The sequence below is a fragment of the Mytilus galloprovincialis genome, chromosome 8 (genome assembly GCF_965363235.1).
Source record: "Mytilus galloprovincialis chromosome 8, xbMytGall1.hap1.1, whole genome shotgun sequence".
Lineage (NCBI taxonomy): Eukaryota > Metazoa > Mollusca > Bivalvia > Mytilida > Mytilidae > Mytilus > Mytilus galloprovincialis.
Genome location: NC_134845.1, coordinates 87,738,072 through 87,756,829, shown reverse-complemented (window position 1 = coordinate 87,756,829; position 18,758 = coordinate 87,738,072). Strand labels below are relative to the sequence as shown.

General features: G+C 34.5%; 1 protein-coding gene across 3 annotated transcripts; it reads right to left on the bottom strand.

Moving 5' to 3' along the window:
* Window positions 1-6,855: 6,855 nt before the first annotated feature.
* Window positions 6,856-18,061, bottom strand: LOC143042755 (actin, muscle-like). 3 transcript variants are annotated; one of them, XM_076215211.1, is made up of 7 exons: window positions 17,988-18,061; window positions 16,384-16,562; window positions 14,711-15,083; window positions 13,324-13,431; window positions 11,123-11,296; window positions 9,748-9,867; window positions 6,856-7,184 (listed from the first exon to the last, which is right to left on the bottom strand). In XM_076215211.1, exons 2-7 carry the CDS (start codon window positions 16,516-16,518, stop codon window positions 6,982-6,984), a joined length of 1,113 nt encoding a protein of 370 aa, XP_076071326.1. In that variant the 5' UTR covers window positions 16,519-16,562; window positions 17,988-18,061; the 3' UTR covers window positions 6,856-6,981. The 3 variants fall into 3 exon arrangements, with proteins under 3 accessions (XP_076071326.1, XP_076071327.1, XP_076071328.1); XM_076215212.1 differs by having other exon boundaries at window positions 17,983-18,038; XM_076215213.1 differs by lacking the exon at window positions 16,384-16,562 and having other exon boundaries at window positions 17,988-18,041.
* Window positions 18,062-18,758: the final 697 nt, after the last annotated feature.

Here is an 18,758-nt window from a genome sequence, read left to right as displayed (position 1 = left end):
AAATTATTATTTAATATGGCATTAAAAATTTTTGGTAGATTACTTATAAGAGAAAAGTATAACTTACTCATACGTTGGGCCACTGGACGTAAAGCAACCAACAACAAAGCAATCGGCCAAACTAGCCTGCCAGTTGGTATCTTGGTACCATAAACTTATAAACACAACTGCTGAGTAATTTGTATTTTGAAAAAAAAACTTTTATAATCTTTATTTTAAATGCGATATCTTTTTTCTTAGTAATAATTCAATTATTTAAACCAAAATTCTTAAATGCAAATTATTTGTCTATTTTTTGATTTTCTTGTTTGTTTGTTTGTTTGTTTGTTTGTTTGTTTGTTGTTTTTTTTTTTTTTTTTTCCTGGATTTTATTATTATATAAATTTCAAAACTTTTTCCAATTATTAACGGATCTATTTTATAACTTTTTTTTCTTATTTTGTAGATGGAGATGATTAATGATTGTTCAACGTCAAGTTTGCCTCGATGGCCGAGTAGTCGAACTAGTGTGTCATTAGTCTGTCAACACTGAGGTTGTGAGTTCGAATCCCGTGGCATTAGTCTGTCAACACTGAGGTTGTGAGTTCGAATCCCGTGGCATTAGTCTGTCAACACTGAGGTTGTGAGTTCGAATCCCGTGGCATTAGTCTGTCAACACTAAGGTTGTGAGTTCGAATCCCGTGGCATTAGTCTGTCAACACTGAGGTTGTGAGGTCGAATCCCGTGGCATTAGTCTGTCAACACTGAGGTTGTGAGTTCGAATCCCGTGGCATTAGTCTGTCAACACTGAGGTTGTGAGTTCGAATCCCGTGGCATTAGTCTGTCAACACTAAGGTTGTGAGTTCGAATCCCGTGGCATTAGTCTGTCAACACTGAGGTTGTGAGTTCGAATCCCGTGGCATTAGTCTGTCAACACTGAGGTTGTGAGTTCGAATCCCGTGGCATTAGTCTGTCAACACTGAGGTTGTGAGTTCGAATCCCGTGGCATTAGTCTGTCAACACTAAGGTTGTGAGTTCGAATCCCGTGGCATTAGTCTGTCAACACTGAGGTTGTGAGTTCGAATCCCGTGGCATTAGTCTGTCAACACTGAGGTTGTGAGTTCGAATCCCGTGGCATTAGTCTGTCAACACTGAGGTTGTGAGTTCGAATCCCGTGGCATTAGCGCTCGACTCAGATCTTAATTGACTAGGACTTTGTGTTTTCCTTCCGAAGTTATGTGGTTCTCTCCGGCTTCCTACACAGATATCACAAATATTATAATTACTGACCGCTACGTCAAACTAAATACAAATTCAGTACGTGAACATGTTAGGGTTCATCATATCCAATGTTTGCTGCTAGTTTACTTCAAACGTTTGCCACAAGGCCTATTTTTCGGTAGGGGTTAAATGTCGAAATGCGTATCTGGTGTAATAACATTGGTACTGTTTATGTATTTATACATTCAAAACATAACTATTTGTAATATATTTCGATATTTCTTTCATCATTTTCTGTGTCAACAAATTTTGAGATAATGTTGAGGTTTGTTTGATTTTTTTTTTGGGGGGGGGAGGGGGCTATTCTGTATACAAATACGATAACACGTATAACAAAAAATATTGGACAGTGCCAGAGATCATAAAAACTATCTACAACCGACATATCCAAAAAAAAAACCAGATGCTCCGCATGGCGCAGCTTTATACGACCGCAGAGGTTGAACCGTGAACGGTTGGGGCAAGTATGGACACAACATTCAAGCTGGATTCAGCTCTAAATTTGGATTGTGATTAAATAGTTGACACAGCATAGGTTTCTGACACAGAATGAATGTGGTCTAATGAACTTAAAATATTTTTTTGCCTTTGAGCAATTCACTATGCTGTTGAATATTTATCCTCTCAAAAAAATGTTTGAAGAAATTTTCTTTCTATTTATGAAATCTGAAATGAGAAAAATTAAACCCCCCACCCCCATTTTTTTTCACATCCCCCTTTCCCTTTTTTTTAAAACTGATCTCAATTCAAATTTCTAATGGAGTTTGCAACAATAACTACTCATTTAAATACATCATAAAATATTAAAATGTAAAATAAAGTACTTGTTATCACTGAATGGTAAAGATTGTTTTAATTTATCAGTTGGTAGTAAAAGTGAATATACATTGTATAAAACAATGATTTAAGTTGATTCAACTACTATTCTGGACAAAGAATGATAACTCCAATTGAAAATTTCTTGCTATTGCACAATATTGTGCAATTAGATATTTCTTGCTATTGCGCAATACTGTGCAATTGAAAATATTTGCTATTGCACAATACTGTGCAATTGAAGATTTCTTGCTATTGCGCAATACTGTGCCATTAAAAATTTCTTGCTATTGCACAATACTGTGCAATTGAAGATTTCTTGCTATTGCTGAATACTGTGCAATTGAAAATTTCTTGCTATTGCACAATACTTAATATAATAATTTTGGATCTTGATTTGAACCAACTTGAAAACTGGGCCCATAATCAAAAATCTAAGTATATGTTTAGATTCAGCATATCAAAGAACCCCAAGAATTCAATTTTTGTTAAAATCAAACTTAGTTTAATTTTGGACCCTTTGGACCTTAATATAGACCAATTTGAAAACGGGACTAAAAATGAAGAATCTACATACACAATTAGATTCGGCATATCAAAGAACCCCAATTATTCAATTTTTGATGAAATCAAACAAAGTTCAATTCTGGACCCTTTGGGCCCCTTATTCCTAAAATGTTGGGACCAAAACTCCCAAAATCAAACCCAACCTTCCTTTTATGGTCATAAATTTCATAGAGTTCTTTTTACTTATACTAAAGTTATGGTGCGAAAACCAAGAATAATGCTTATTTGGGCCCCTTTTTGGCCCCTAATTCCTAAACCGTTGGGACCTCAACACCCAAAATCAGCTTCCTTATGTGGTCATAAACCTTGTGTTTAAATTTCATTGATTTCTATTTACTTATATTAAAGTTATTGGGCGAAAACCAAGAATAATGCTTATTTGCGCCTTTTTTTTGCCCCTAATTCCTAAACTGTTGGGACTAAAACTCCCAAAATCAATCCCAACCTTCCTTTATCTTTGGTCATAAACCTTGTGTCAAAATTTCATAGATTTCTATTTACTTAAGGGCATACGATACAGTTTTGAACCTGTATTTACAAGTTGCTGAAAATTTGCATATAGGCTATTTTTTACCTGATTAAATCAAATATGTAATTAAAAATATACCTTCATGTGCTACTTTTTGGGTAAAATGAGGTCGAAATTTTGTATATTTGCTCAAAATTCAGATTTGTGTCTGTATTTTCTTTTTCGAAAGAAAGACATAACTTTTTTGTTTTAAAAGATAAACACAAATTGTTTTTTGTTAAATAATCGGTAATTTCTGTATTTTATAAGTATCATTAAAAATTATGCAATTTTTATTCCGAAATAACTCTATATTTATCAAATGTTCATGAATAGAGGAAAAAACGTCATTTTTTTATGCATGTTTATCAAAATTAAAAAAATTGCGCTATTTACAGTTTTATAAAATTTGGGTCACATAATCTCCTTGCAAAATGAAACAAATTGCTGTTTTAAAAAATAGGGGTCCATGCACTCGTTTTCAAATTAAATCAGTTTGAATGATAAAAATCAGTCGAAAAATGCATCTTTTCCCGATATGTCATAGTTTGACGTCGCGAAAATAACATTTTACGTTAGCAACGTCATTACCTTCCCTGTAACTGTATCGTATGCCCTTAAACTAAAGTAATAGTGCGAAAACCAAGAAAATGCTTATTTTGGCCCTTTTTGGCCCCTAATTCCTAAAATGTTGGGACCAAAACTCCCAAAATCAATCCCAACCTTCCTTTTGTGGTCATAAACCTTCTGTTGAAATTTAATAGATTTCTATTCACTTTTACTAAAGTTAGAGTGCGAAAACTAAAAGTATTCGGACGACGACGACGACGCAGACGACAACGCCGACGTGATACCAATATACGACCAAAAAAATTTCAATTTTTGCGGTCGTATAAAAACCCACAATTCAACATCTTGACTTGGAAAAGGCACCTAATTGGCCTTTTCCGTTAGTTTTGTTTGTGTGTTTTTCAAAGCCTTTTGTTATCTATTTTTTTTTATCGTGATACACTCTATTCAATTCAGACACAACTTTGCTATATATACACTGGCCGAGCTGTCTCCATAGTGATCACTACAGATTATCTATACAAAGGTTGTGAGTTTGTATCTCGCTCATAATAAGTTATATGGTTCGCTACTGACCCCATACGGATCCAGAGAGGGTTAGTAAAATTCATAGTGGGTGAGGCCGGAGGCCGAATCCCCTATGGATTTTATTCACCCTCTATGGTCCGTAGGGGGTTAGTAGTTAACCGTATAACGAATTTATCGCACGCTGGACTTTTTCTGCTGCGTTATGTTGAAAAATAAACAATAAAACACAACAACATCGATAGATGACGTCACCATTAACTCGTCATGAACCCCCTATGAAATACGGTCTCATAGGGTGTCACCGAGTGACGGCGTTAAACCAATCACGTGATATTTTACCCGCGGTGCGATAAAAATAAATACAGGCCGCCATAATATAGTCAATAGTACAGTCAGGGCCGTAACTACATTGAGGCAAACGAGGCAAATGCCTCATGTTGGAAATTTCCAAAACAAAAAAAAAAAAACAAAAAAAAATGAAACAGGATTGTCTTCATATCAGCCTGAATTGTGTTCACGGAAAGTGTCTTGCAAGTCTTTCCGATGTCTCCCGTGCATTTTTTTCGAGATCCATGTTTCTATTTTACTTTTAGTTTTCAGAGTTGATGGTCTATTGTTTGTACTTCTGTGTCCCGGGTTTGTCTTTTGTTCATTTATTGTCCTACTTTATAACTATAGTCTGCAGAGTGTTGATTTTCATTCGTAAACTGTGGTTTTGCCATGTTGCATGATCACCGATGGCCAGACATTGTACGAGAAACTATTTTAAGAATATACGATGCTACTGGACATATAAAAAAAATGTCTTTTCTGCATGGAGAATAGAACTTGATATCAAAGAATACAAAACTGGCTCTTTTTTGTAGATGAAACTAGATAGCTGACATGGTTTAAATTACAGTAAGACCACCAATTTTCCGGTATCAAATCATCTTTAAAAAAGTCAATGTATTGCCATATGACCTTTTACATTGAAGGATTAAACTTGCATGAAGTCGTGTTTAGACTCTTAAACAGAAAAAAAGAATATGGAGTAAACGTGCACAGGACCTTATCTCACACGAAGTCAATGCATAGAAAAAATACAAATGATCAATGGCCAAAGTTTTTTTTTCCCTATTCTTCATCTTGATAGTTGATGGAGGGTCTTCAACAATAAAAGAATCATTAATACCATAAAACAAGGTCAAGATGGTCCTTAGTGTCGACTTAAGCAGTACTAGTACTTAAAATATAATACTGCACTGTCACTCTATTTCAATCTAGCCATAAAAAAATCACCAAAGTCTGAATTAAGCACAATACAAGACAAGAACAGACAGACACAATGATTATGAGAATTTCGGTTTTTGCTTTATTCTACATATCGGTCTACTTTTAATGTTGTCCCCGTAAAACCTAAAAGTCTTAAATTACAAAGAGTTTTTGCTTTGAGACAAGAATATTGTCAAAAGAAATAGATTAAAATTAATTGCGTTTCAATGTAAGAAAGAGTCCGGGAAACGCTCAGAATGCACGATCTTGCGTTATTTTTCTCAGAGCTTCTGGGGGCCTTAAGCGGCCCCGAGACCCCACGCATAATTTTTTCACCTCGCTACGCTCGGCGAATATATTTTGCCTCAATATTATAAAAAGCTAGTTACGGCCCTGACAGAAGTGGCGTTAAACACCAACAATTGATCAATATACACATAAATACGCAACTGTGGTTTGCATTAACAGTAGGAAATAACATTGATACACCTGTCGGATTTAAAAGTTCCATGGCAGACGTTTCGCCCATGGAGAGTTATTCAAGTGAAACACTTAATTTATGGTCACATGAATATACTAGATACATGTATCAGTACGGACAGTCATAAAAGAGGTCCTGGATGAGGATGAATTTATGTATGTATTCTTTTTTTAAAAGCATGTTCTCTACTCATTTCTTAAACATAAAATAAGAAGATGTGGTACGGAAACTAATGAGATAAAAATCCACCCGAGTCCAAAAGGCAGAGAATTCTACAACTTTTACCGATTATTCTCTATCCTTTATAATTCAAGGATCCAATTATTCTCTATTCTATCAATCTAATTCCTATCCTTTGTAATGTCTTGAGTAGTAATTTATGATTGAAATAAGTCTCAAAAAAATGTATAGTTTGGCTTTGATCGTCTGTCAGATTTATAATAAAGGGGCAACAATTTAACTTTAAACATTTTTTGTGAACATTTTTTTAATTTTTCGACGCTGTCAATAAAATTATTTTTTTCTGATTTTTTTCACTTTAATGTATGGGGGTAATCTGCATGCAGAATTTTTTTTTTTGTCATCTGCTTGAAAAATCCATTTCAAACCACCAATCCCCCACCTTTTGAAGTTAAATGGTCGTTCCCTAATCAATGATTTACTATATAAATACTGTGTGAATATAATTATAAAAACGTCATGGGGTAAATTGTCTACGAAACAGATATATAAAAAAAACCATACACACCAAAAGACATCATGTATATACAAGTTGATATAAAGTATTTAATAGACAAGAGAAGAGAAAAAAGGTTCAATCAATATCACAATATTACATTTTTTCTAGTTTTATGACGTTGAAAATAACGTATAATTTTCTAAGTTTTATTTAAATGACTTGTCCATTTGTTGATTGTTTTGTTCATTGTTGAAGATATTACCCATAATGCTTTATATACTGAACCAGTCAGTTCCGATTATTTTGATTGTCCATTCGTTAATCTCTCCTATGCACGATTGTTGGTCCATATTCTTCGTATTCCTGTTTTGTTATCCAGTACGATTGAAATGTGGATAAAGATCCTAAAATAGATCCACCAATCCACACTAAGGATTCACGTTCTGGGACAGCTATCACTTTCACTTTCGTTGTTCTTGGAACAAAATATTCTATTCCTTCTCTAATTCTCTCAGGAAACCCTGATTAGATAAAAAAAAAAAAAAACATTTATTAAGTATTACATGTTCTTAAAGGAATATATATCTGATTGGACATTTGTGCAGAGTGTTCTCCAGTTTGTTAACTTCAAGAATGGCGTTATTTTCCTTTATAAATAACGAATTCAAATATATTTCAAGTCATGAAATACAACATGTACTAGTTCCATATACCATTGTTTGTCAGGGATCGTATGTTTTATACTGTCTTTTTGTTGATACGCCGAATTTTTATTAATTACTCTGTTAGTTATTTAAGTCTTCTATATAATTTTCCACTATGATTTTGTATATTTTTATATAATTTAATTTTGGATGTAACGCGTCTTCTGATTGGCTGACGTTATTTTGTTATGAGCCCATAGACATAATTTAGTCATGTGACCGTGACGTCACCAACGTTTTTTCATTGTTTTCTACGGTTTAAAATGGAATTTAGAATTAAATTATAAGAAATGACTGTAATATTTTTTCTGTCTATTCGAAATAACATAAAAAATGTGGTGCACACTGTTAAATAACCCGCTACGCTCTTTATTTAGTGTCACCAATTTTTTTTTGTTATTTCTTCATAAACAGAAAAAATATTACAGTCATTTCTTAAATACAAGATGGCCTAAAGAATCACTATTTTGACAATACAAAAGCAAATGACTCATTTTCAATTGATTGCAGCAATGTTTTTTTTTCTACCTTTTTCCTGGCATTATTTGAGTGCAAAAGATATCACTAAGTTATAGGGAAAATTTAAATACTTCGTTAAAAGGTCATTAACTGATTATTGATCGCAAATTATTTACGAGTTTGATTCTAATTCGCGTAACCTTGCGTTCAATATCGTAGCGGCTACGTAGTGCTACGTAGATTTATAGGTATTGAACGAGCAGCTTGCTTATAGTTTCTACATAGATATTGATAGCAGCTACGTAGCTGCTACGATATTGAACCCAATCCTGTTTGGATTTATAAGCTAATCAGGGTTTTTTTCGTGTTTATTTTATAAACATTCATCGTTGATTGACAGATGACCTATGCTAGATTATATCTTATCAAATAAGGTCAACAATCTATAATAATACTAAAATTACGAGGTCCAATTTGTCAGCCGTCATCGGGTAAAAACGACAAATCAAAGAATTCAACTCTATATATAACTAATATAGGACAATGGTGTAGATTAAAAATTACACCACTCCAGACCCTTTTGTTTTCCACATAATTAATATTGCCAATAATTAACAAGTTCCGGGTCGAACCGATACCGATACCAATAGTATATTCACCTGTTAGCTATTACCTTATCTGTACGTTCCGCATTTGACAGGCGCACCACCAAACGGTGTATTTAGGATTTTGCTATATACACGGGTCATAATCAAAGGGCTGACACTACTAAATTCAATCATTGTCAAATTGTTCCCTATTGTAGTTTTATTCAGCAATCAGCAAGACTTTCTAAGATAACCAATATAGGACAATGCTGTTGATTAAAAAATACCCCATTCCTGGATAGCCAGGACCTTTTGTTTTCCAAATAATTCATATTACCAATAATTGATAAGTTCCAGGTCGACGGGTTCAAACAGAAAGATTTGAAAGCAGAGAAAACTGTGTATCTTATAATCGAGATGACTTTATCAGATGACAATACCAATTACTTAAACAAGGCTTATGCATAGTTATATACTTTACTCAGTCACGGACCCGCGATATCACGGGTGTGTACTTGTAGTTTACAAAAGTTCGAATCCCAAAAATCCATAAAGAACATACGAGTCTCATTTGCACTCATACCACATCTTCTTATATCTCTATACATATACATATAAATTTTACAAATATGAGGGAATCACGTAAACTAAAAGAGGAGCAATATCGTCTGCGTCGAAAGGGTGCGCGTCTCCGGCTATGCATCAATCAACTGCAATGTTAATCTACACTGAGTCAAAATGTCTCAACGAGAAATATTACACAACCTGAAGTACACTTTTAAAGTTGTTTTGAAATTACAATGGTATTTTTTGGCAGGCAGTAAACAAAGACCGCATGTGAGTTGAGATACACATCCCAGTAATCCTATACAGCAAAACAAGTTTTGAAGTACACTTTTAAAGTTGTTTTGAAATTACAATGGTATTTTTTGGCATAGAGTAAACAAAGACCGCACGTGAGTTGAGACATCGCATCTCAGTAATCCTATACAGAAAACAAGTATTAGAAGTACATGTATAACGTTGTTTTGAACTTACAATGGTATTTTTGGCATGGAGTAAACAAACACCGCATGTGAGTTAAGACATCGTATCCCAGTTATTCTATAAAGAGAAACAGTTTTCCAAAATACATTAAGAGCGCTGTTTTGAACTTACAATGGTACCTTTAGGCACGGAGTAAACAAAGACCAAATGTAAGTTGAGACATGGTATCCCGGTTATCCTGTACAGAGAACAAGTTTTAGAAGTACACATGTAACTTTCAATGGCATTTTTTGGCAAGGAGTAACTGTTTACCTGCCCGGAATATACAATCTGCTGTACATACTTACCAGGGAACAAAGTAGTTGCTCCTGACAGAATGACATTACATAATAAATCTTTTTTGCAGTCTACGTCTGTTGAATCCAAATTACTTTTCAACATATCCACTATACCTCCAGATCCTACACCTACAAAGATGCAAAAGTTAAAAGCAAGTTTAAATTAACTGGCTAAATACAAACATGAAATGAACAAAATATTTGACGGTCTGTCATTTTTAAATAAACATAGCCTCTTTGTATGTGCCCCAAGGGTGACTGGGTCACGTGGTATTTTTTCGATCGACAGTAAAATGCTTGCCAAAGTGGGGCGTTCGTTTTGCTGTGCGGGATGTACAAGTTTGAAGCCACGTCCGGTCAAATTTCTCCGTGCTACATCCATCTATGGCCTCTATTACCAGACATACCTTTTGTATTTATTGTTAACTTTTTAGCGTACATTGAACATTTGAAGTGCATAAGTATGTAACGATAACGCAATGTAACCGTAGACTCAAATAATATTGTTACAATCGTAATTAATCAGTTCCTTATTCAACACTGGATTCCGGCAATTAGTATCCAATCTAACAATATTATTTTATTATTGTTACATTTTCAAGTAACCGTAGCCAGTGCCATCAATATATGTGTATGTACATAGTTCAAAGATCGCATGTATTCTTAAAACAGTTCAAATCATAATGAATTTACAAGAATATTCATTATGTTGAATGTGGACAGTAATTTGAAGAAAAAGAAGAATATGCTTATGTGTCTTAATCTTCTAAATGATTTGACAGAACATTCATGGTAAACTTCCCTAAATGTTTACCTCATACGGGAAAGTCAAACAGCTGAACGTATTTGCATCCTAACGATTAGACGAACACACTTGTAAGCAATATGCCCATACTATCAATCGGCAATCCTCGGGTAAATCCGCTACTCTCCTTCTATCCAATAAAGGAACGGAATTGGCCGAGTTGTGACAAATGAAAATACTATCTTATGAATACAACCGTGTTGTTTATTTTCCCAAAAATCTTTAAAACAAGCGATCGAAATACCGGAACAATTGAGTCCGCTAAGACTAGCCGAGCTTGAATCCCTAAATTGTGAGTGCGTGCGAGGTGGAGATGTCGGAACAAGTATAGCCGACAACTAGTATACGGTATGGGGTTTTCTCACATTTGCCTATAATTGCTTAAACCCACTTCATTTGAACTTTGGTGGATAGTTGTCTCATTGGCAATCATACCAAAATTAAATCTCTTTATTTTAATATAGTAGTATATACGTAGCATTCACCATTCTGTTCTGCCTTCAAATTTAGATCACGGTCGATGTTTGACCTATGGCATTGACCTTCAAGCATTAGGTAATAAAATTACATTATTCTAACCCGGGATAGGCCCAAATAAAGCTTCCGGGCACATAAACCTCTCTTTCCCGATTGTGATTGTGTTTCCATCCGGAAGTTCAAATTTCTCATCGCGAACATTTCTGGCCTCTTGTTTACAATCTAAAGCTACATAACACAGCTTTTCTTTCATTTCTCTAACAATCTCCAATTCAGCTGCAAAAAATATACACAAGAACATACTGTAACATGTATACAGATACTAATTCTATCCAGTATATTTCTACATAAGGTTTGAAAATACCATTTTAAAAAGTAATGTTCCATGCATTAATTTGTTTTATTCACATAGTTAAAATTAAAATCTAACAAAGCAACATTCATCTTTCAAATAAGCTGTACTGTCCTCTTTTCTGGATCGTTTGTTATTGTTTGGCCGTGGCTATTTTGCCGGCTGCGGCAAAATAGCAATTTGAATGGTGTTTTGCTATTTTGCCGGTCTTATTTCTGTTTTTTTAATCAAGACTGTATGAAATATATTTTTAAGGAAACTATTAATGCACAAACGATAACACAAAGGTTCCTGGTTCGATTCCTGTTTGGGATGAGAATTTCAGGAACTCAATTTTCGGCTCTCCCTTGACACCATCTGCGAGTATGGTCTTGAGGAAACGATAATAGTCCGTCGGAAGGGGACGATTAATGGCTGACCCGTGTTAAGAGAGAGCCATATCTCTTGCACGTTAAAGACACCCTTGTAGATTTCGAAAAAGAGTAGGCTAATGCCGCTTTAAGGCAGCACTTACACCCGCAAAGTGGAAAGGGATTAATATAAGTTGCAAAACTTCATTTTTTTACATAAATAAGGCCGTTAGTTTTCTCGTTTGAATTGTTTTACATTGTCTTATCGGGGCCTTTTATAGCTGACTATGCGGTATGGGCTTTGCTCATTGTTGAAGGCCGTACGGTGACCTATAGTTGTTAATGTCTGTGTCATTTTGGTCTTTTGAGGATAGTTGTCTCATTGGCAATCATACCACATCTTCTTTTTTATATTGTTTCCCAATCCACTATAAATAAATATGTTTAAACTAAACAAATGATATATGTGGCTAGATGTCAATGACCTTTGTGTTCGCCTCGCCTTCCTAGTCATTCAATTTCGGTGAACTGCACTCATTTAATTACATGTACATACGTTAATTTCGGTTGAATATGAAAACAAGAGTGCACACGCTGAAATGTCTCGCCTCCTTTACTATATCATTTATATTACGTTGATAGTCCTAAATATAAAGCTTTATTACAACTGTCAAATAAACTCAACATTAACCAAGAAAGCTAAACATTTATCAATGAACCGTGAAAGTGAGGTCAAGGTCAAATGAAACCTGCAGGACTGACAAACAGACCATAAAATATTTCCATACACCGAATATAGTTGACCTATTGCATATTGTATAAGAAAAACAGACCAAAACACAAAAACTTAACTATAACCACTGAACCATAAAAATGAGGTCAAGGTCAGATGACACCTGCCAGTTGGACATGTATACCTTGCAGTTTTCCATACACCTAATATACTAGACCTATTGCTTATTGTATCTCAGATGTGGACTTGACCACCAAAACTTAATCTTGTTCACTGATCCATGAAATGAGGTCGAGGTCAAGTGAAAACTGTCTGACAGGCATGAGGACATTGCAAGGTACGCACTTACCAAATATAGTTATATCCTATTTCTTATAACAAGAGAGAATTTAACATTACAAAAAATCTGAACTTTTTTTTCAAGTAGTCACTGAAGCATGAAAATTTGTAAGGGTTCCGCGGAACCCAGTGTCTCGCCTACTTTTGCTGTTAATCACACACTCATCAAAAATGATGAAAAAATCAATAAAATTATTCCTCTCGATACTATCTTTTGATTGTCAGAAGCTTCTGTCCAAGTTTGGTAAAAATCCAGGTTAGTTTAAGAATCTTAAAAATGTTTTAAATACTTTAACTGCAGAGACTGTATGTAATGTTAACTGGAAGAAAAACTTAAGTCCATTTATAAGTAAAATACAGCCATGCAGCTCTTGGGCTGATATTGAACCTAGGGCTGATAATACATGCTATATGAAAAATGCCACACATGTAATAATCTGATAATATTCACCAACGGCCCTATAAATATAACCTCTCTGTTATGCTAGTATATTCCCCATTCTCCCTTTAACCCCATTACTTTACTTACAATTATTTACAAAATCATATCCTTTCTCGTGCAGCATTTTTTGTAGATTCAGCGTCAAATCCCGTCCTCCAAAATCAAGTCGTCTTGTAGCCGGCTTAATACAGCGTCCTGAATATAACAATCACTTTCAAGTTATGTATAATTAGAAATTTCCACCCTATATCCTTTGTAAACACGGATCTAGCCCCTTTCATCAACGTCTGAATATCTCAGCTAGTTGATTAGATTTTTTTGAGAATTTTAAAGACATTTTCTAAAACTATCAATAATCAACAAAGATTATGAACAAATTCGTCATCAAAGGAGTAGGTCCTGTAAGACCCCTTTTTGGCCCCAAAATTTAGAAGTTTTACAAAATTGTTAAAATGTAAACTTTTAGTTATTCATTGGACAGTAGAATGCTTCTGCTACATAAATATGGGCTGTTTTTGACAACACAATGCACATATATCGGTACCATTAAGTCATGCTAAATTACTGAAATCTTCACAATTCTAGCATTTTATTTAATTTTTAGACAGTTTCCGTGTAAAACGAAAGTGGCCGCATTCGTGTTTATCCTTAATATTGAAATGTAGGTTGTATTTGATGATAATACATAACATATATAAAGGTTGAGGATGAACACGGATGCGGCCACTTTCATTTTTGACAAAAAAACATCCGAAAAGTGACATTTTTCGGCATATTTGGTAGATTTTTCATAATTGAGCTTGAATCGGATCGTTTTTTAATGCCTAATCAGTTAAATACATTTGTATCTTTCACATAAACTAATGCAATAAAATGAAATAGACACTTAAGGGTTTAAAAAGTGGCCAAAATCTTTCGTCAGATGAACCTGAAATTTGAGGCCAAACGGTCCTTATCGGACCTACTCCTTTATAGTTAAAAGGGCTGTTTGTCATCTCTAAGCTTTCTCGATAAAAGGGTTGATAGATGAGTACCGTCCAGCGGCGGTGTTGGATAGTTGTCTCATTGGCAATCCTCCCACATCTACTCATTAGATACTAGATCGTAATGTAACAGTTCGTTGGAAGTCATGTCACCCTTATCATACACATTATCCAGATTGTGTGAGCCGAACAGTGTTTCATATTTCTCCAAATTAATGTATGCTGTTCGCTCAGCGAAGCATCAGCGAAGCATCAGCGAATATACATTTCATGTCTTTTCTCTAATCATTTCTCTCCAAACCAATCAAAGTTTTATCGGTTTACGGCATTCATAGGACTAAAATTCAAAGCTTTCTAAAAAAAAATACTTATTTCTTTTAATTTTTTAAGCCGGACAGGATATTTGCTTTCTTAACTCTTAAACATCACAACTACCAATCCAGTAAGTTTTCGCAATAAAAAAAATAAAACTAAAAAAACTTTGCGTTTACCTTCATAAATCGTCATAGCACATGACACTCCGTCTCCTACATCCACAGTGATACCTGAAACACGACCGGCAGCGTATAAGGAAAGTTCGGACGACAAGGCAAGAAAAAATGCGCATGCATTCAATTTTTCAAACATCACTTGAACAGTCCTTTCTTTTTGCGCTTTTGGATTTAATGGGGGTTCTGTAATGATTATCGGATGCTCAGCTGGGTCTACCCTCAGTTCATCATTAAAACAACGCTGCCAAACGATCTCCATGTCGTCCCAATTCGTAATGATGCCATGTTCTATTGGATAATTCAAATTAAGCGTTGAACGTCTGTGCTGAGCCTCGTCACCGACATAAAAGTCCTTATGGTCACTGGCAGATACCTACAAGTAAAACTTGTAAGATTTTTTCTTAAAAATTTGGATTTCAAAGAAGATACAAAAGATGGAAATTAAAATTAAAGAAAGAGAGGACCATATAGGAATTACGGTTCCGCTGCTGCAAGGAACACATAAGGTGATTATTCATTTGACCAAAGACGCGTTAGCAGTTCAAGTCCGGATCCTTCCCAACTATTTACACCCGTCTTATGTTGTTGATAGCAGATGACAATTCAAAAATATATACAGAAATAAATGTTTGTGATAGTGCATGGAAACAGACTGGTTTATATATTTACACCCGTCTTATGTTGTTGATAGCAGATGACAATTCAAAAATATATACAGAAATAAATGGTTGCGATAGTGCATGGAAACAAACTGGTTTATATATTTACACACACACACACAAAAACACACAAAAAAAAAATGCGTATTGTCATAATCTTAATTCAAATTTCCAATTTTGCAACCATAATTTCCCATAAGAATACATCAAAACAGTCTAAAAATAGAAAATGATTTACATAATTATGTCTAAAAATAAAAACTAATATTCCTTAATCAGCATTTTAAAGTAACTTCTAAAAATAGATTGACAGCTAATCATCTCAATACAATACAACATTTCTTTATACATATTTAAAAGCAATGTAAGGGAGGTAATCCAAAGATTGTGTTTGGATTAGTCTTTTCCACTGCTTTTTTAAAAATTGTCATATGTAATTGTCCATTAACCAGGAAACCCTTGTTTTACCCCTTTATGCCCTTAATTCCTGAGCCATTACACACATCCCCTTATTCATAAACTGTTAGGACCTTAACCCCCAAAATCATTCCCAGTTTTTCCTTCTATTAACTTATCCTTGAGTTATTATTCGGACGGCGCTGAGGACAACGACGACGACGTGATACCAAAACGACCGCAATTTTGTTTTTGGTCGTATAAAAAAAACCAGGCAAATCAAATCAACAAACTTTTCCTTTTATACAAATACATTGTACAACACTTTAGCATTGTCCCTGAATTGTCTATTAGGCAAAACAAAAAGGATGTGTGATTACTGTACCCCAACCTACACTATGTTTTATCACCTACCCTAAAGTTTTTTGGGCCATTTTTTATTAAGCACTGTTATATTAAAGTCGATCACAATGTTTCTCCCATTGACTCAATGTAAAAAAATTAAAAATTCCCTACCTACCTTACCTACACTGTTTTTTTTTCAGCATGTGACTTTAAACACACATACTTATTTGTTTGGCCTTAAATGACTATAGAATTTAAAGCATAAATGAAAACCTGATATGCTGGGCGACCAGGTCGTCCAACTACTGTCGAGAAAACAGATCTATGGCAATCATCTCCTGCAAACCCCGCCTTGATTTTATAAGAACCGTTGTCAATTACGACAGCAGCTACGTCATCATCTGCCATGATATAGCTTGTGTACACCAGCTTACATTACAGTATGCATTTGCCTGTAAGAAATTCAATCGTTATCATAGCATACATGTTCGCTAGCCAAAAGTTACGACCCATTCTCCTCCTCTCCTTTTTTTTTTTTTGCTCAATCAATAATGAAATGCAAATAGTCAATTCTAATATGACATGCTTCTTTAGCTTTGTGAACAAACCCCTGCTCTAAATCCAGTAAATGTTTGCACATCCGTATATTGACTACTGCAGAATAATCATGATTATGAAGTTTATCAAATTTTCATGCACTTAATATATTTCCTTAACTTTAAAACACTTTCAAACTCTTAAATGGTGCAAATGATGTTACTAATTCATTTGATTATGACTGTAATATGTTGCATTCCGAAATTGAGACATATTTGACCTAGATACGACAACCGTTCATGCTGGCTGTTCAAACTCCTAGCTCCCTCTGAAAAATCACAGTGCCAGCCGTTTGCCGATGAGTCTTTTGTAGACGAAACGCGCGTCTGGCGTAAATACAAAATTTAGTCCTGGTAAAAAAATCATTCTTGTACAGGTAAAAACGATGATAAACATTTATTTTTCATCTACAATATAAAATTAAACAGACCTAGGAAAATTCAACAGCACGTGTTTGCTTAATCTATGTATATCTATATTTATGTTGACATCGCTTTTATGTTCATCAGATGACTTTAGAGGTCAACTCGATTAATAATTAGATGGCGTCTAGACTAAAATACACACGAAACGAAGCTACGTATTTTCATGCCCGTGCCCTGTTAATTGTTTTTTTAGACTTTTAATATTTTGGATAAAAGTTTTACATAGTTATAAATCAAAGATGAGGATTTGATTAAAACTGATGAACATTAATTTGATAGCTAGTGCCCCTTTAACGTAAAAACACTGGCAAGTTCATCTTTCATAACATGTAGTTATTGATAAATGAGGGGAAAATGTAGTTCAAAATTGTTTTCTCACATTAATACTAAACTTTTTTTTTAAATTTAGATAGAATTATTTGGAGAATATAAAATGTATTTGTACTCGCAAAGAAACAGGAAAAAAGCTCGAAGAGCCTCGTTTTTGAGTTTTCTCTACTGAGCTGTCTCTAAACATTGCTAAAGCTCCATTCCTTCACTGTTCGAATATGTATTTTTATATATATTATAAAATAAAGTTAAACAGCTTGTCGAGGAATCTAAATAAAAGCACAAATAAACAACGTTTACACGGCGACTATAATGTATTAATTATGTCCCAGATTTACACGAGACGATATTAATCGAAAATGTTGTGTTAAGCTGGCTTACCGTATAAAAATAGTGTTATATTATCAGGGAAACGAGACCATTTAAAAAACAACAACATATAAACGTAAATAATATACTGAAATATATTGTTTTACAATTATGATAGAACTTATATTGAACTATTTGAACATATAGTTACATTACCGTTCCAAGATTACGAAAACGCCTTGTTTACGACGGCAATCCCCTCGCCATTATTATCCTCAAGTTATAAATAAATGTTATTTATGGTTATTTATAGATAAGAAAATCCAGGTATATTATTATGAGGGTCTGCATAGGGTTACAAGAGCGCAATTATTCGTAAAGCATTTTCCATAGGGTACCACTGGTGATCCGGTTTTTCTCACGAAGACTATTACACAAACTAGGGAAAACAGGTAGCAGTTCCTGTTACTAGAAATGCCAGTGTTGCATTACAACCCGGCAAAATATTTTAGGTCATGCGTCAAAAATTGTCTAAAAATGCAGTTGAAAAAGATCGGCTATTTTTTTTTTCGCTTAATGTAAGTGAGGTGTAAAATGCTGAAAAATGTATTGCACATCAATGGAGTATATTCATCTTGAGAGCAGTGGCGGATCCAGAACTTTTCCTAAGGGGGGGCCCTCTGACTGACCTAAGGGGGGCCCTCTCCAATCATGCTTCAGTGATTCCCTATATAATCAACCAAATTTTTCTCACGAAAGGGGGGTCCGGGTCCACCAGGCCCCCCCCCTGGATCCGCCTATGGAGAGTTTTCATTCGCATGACAGTATGTTTTGAGCGCATTTATCATTCACTAAATTTCGTGGATTTTTTTTAATTTTTATTTCATACGTGAATTTTAGAACGATATACATGATATATGAATTCTTTTTGTTATGCATTAGAATAACGGTTCTGTAGTTAACTTTCTTTTTCATTTCAAGTTAAAC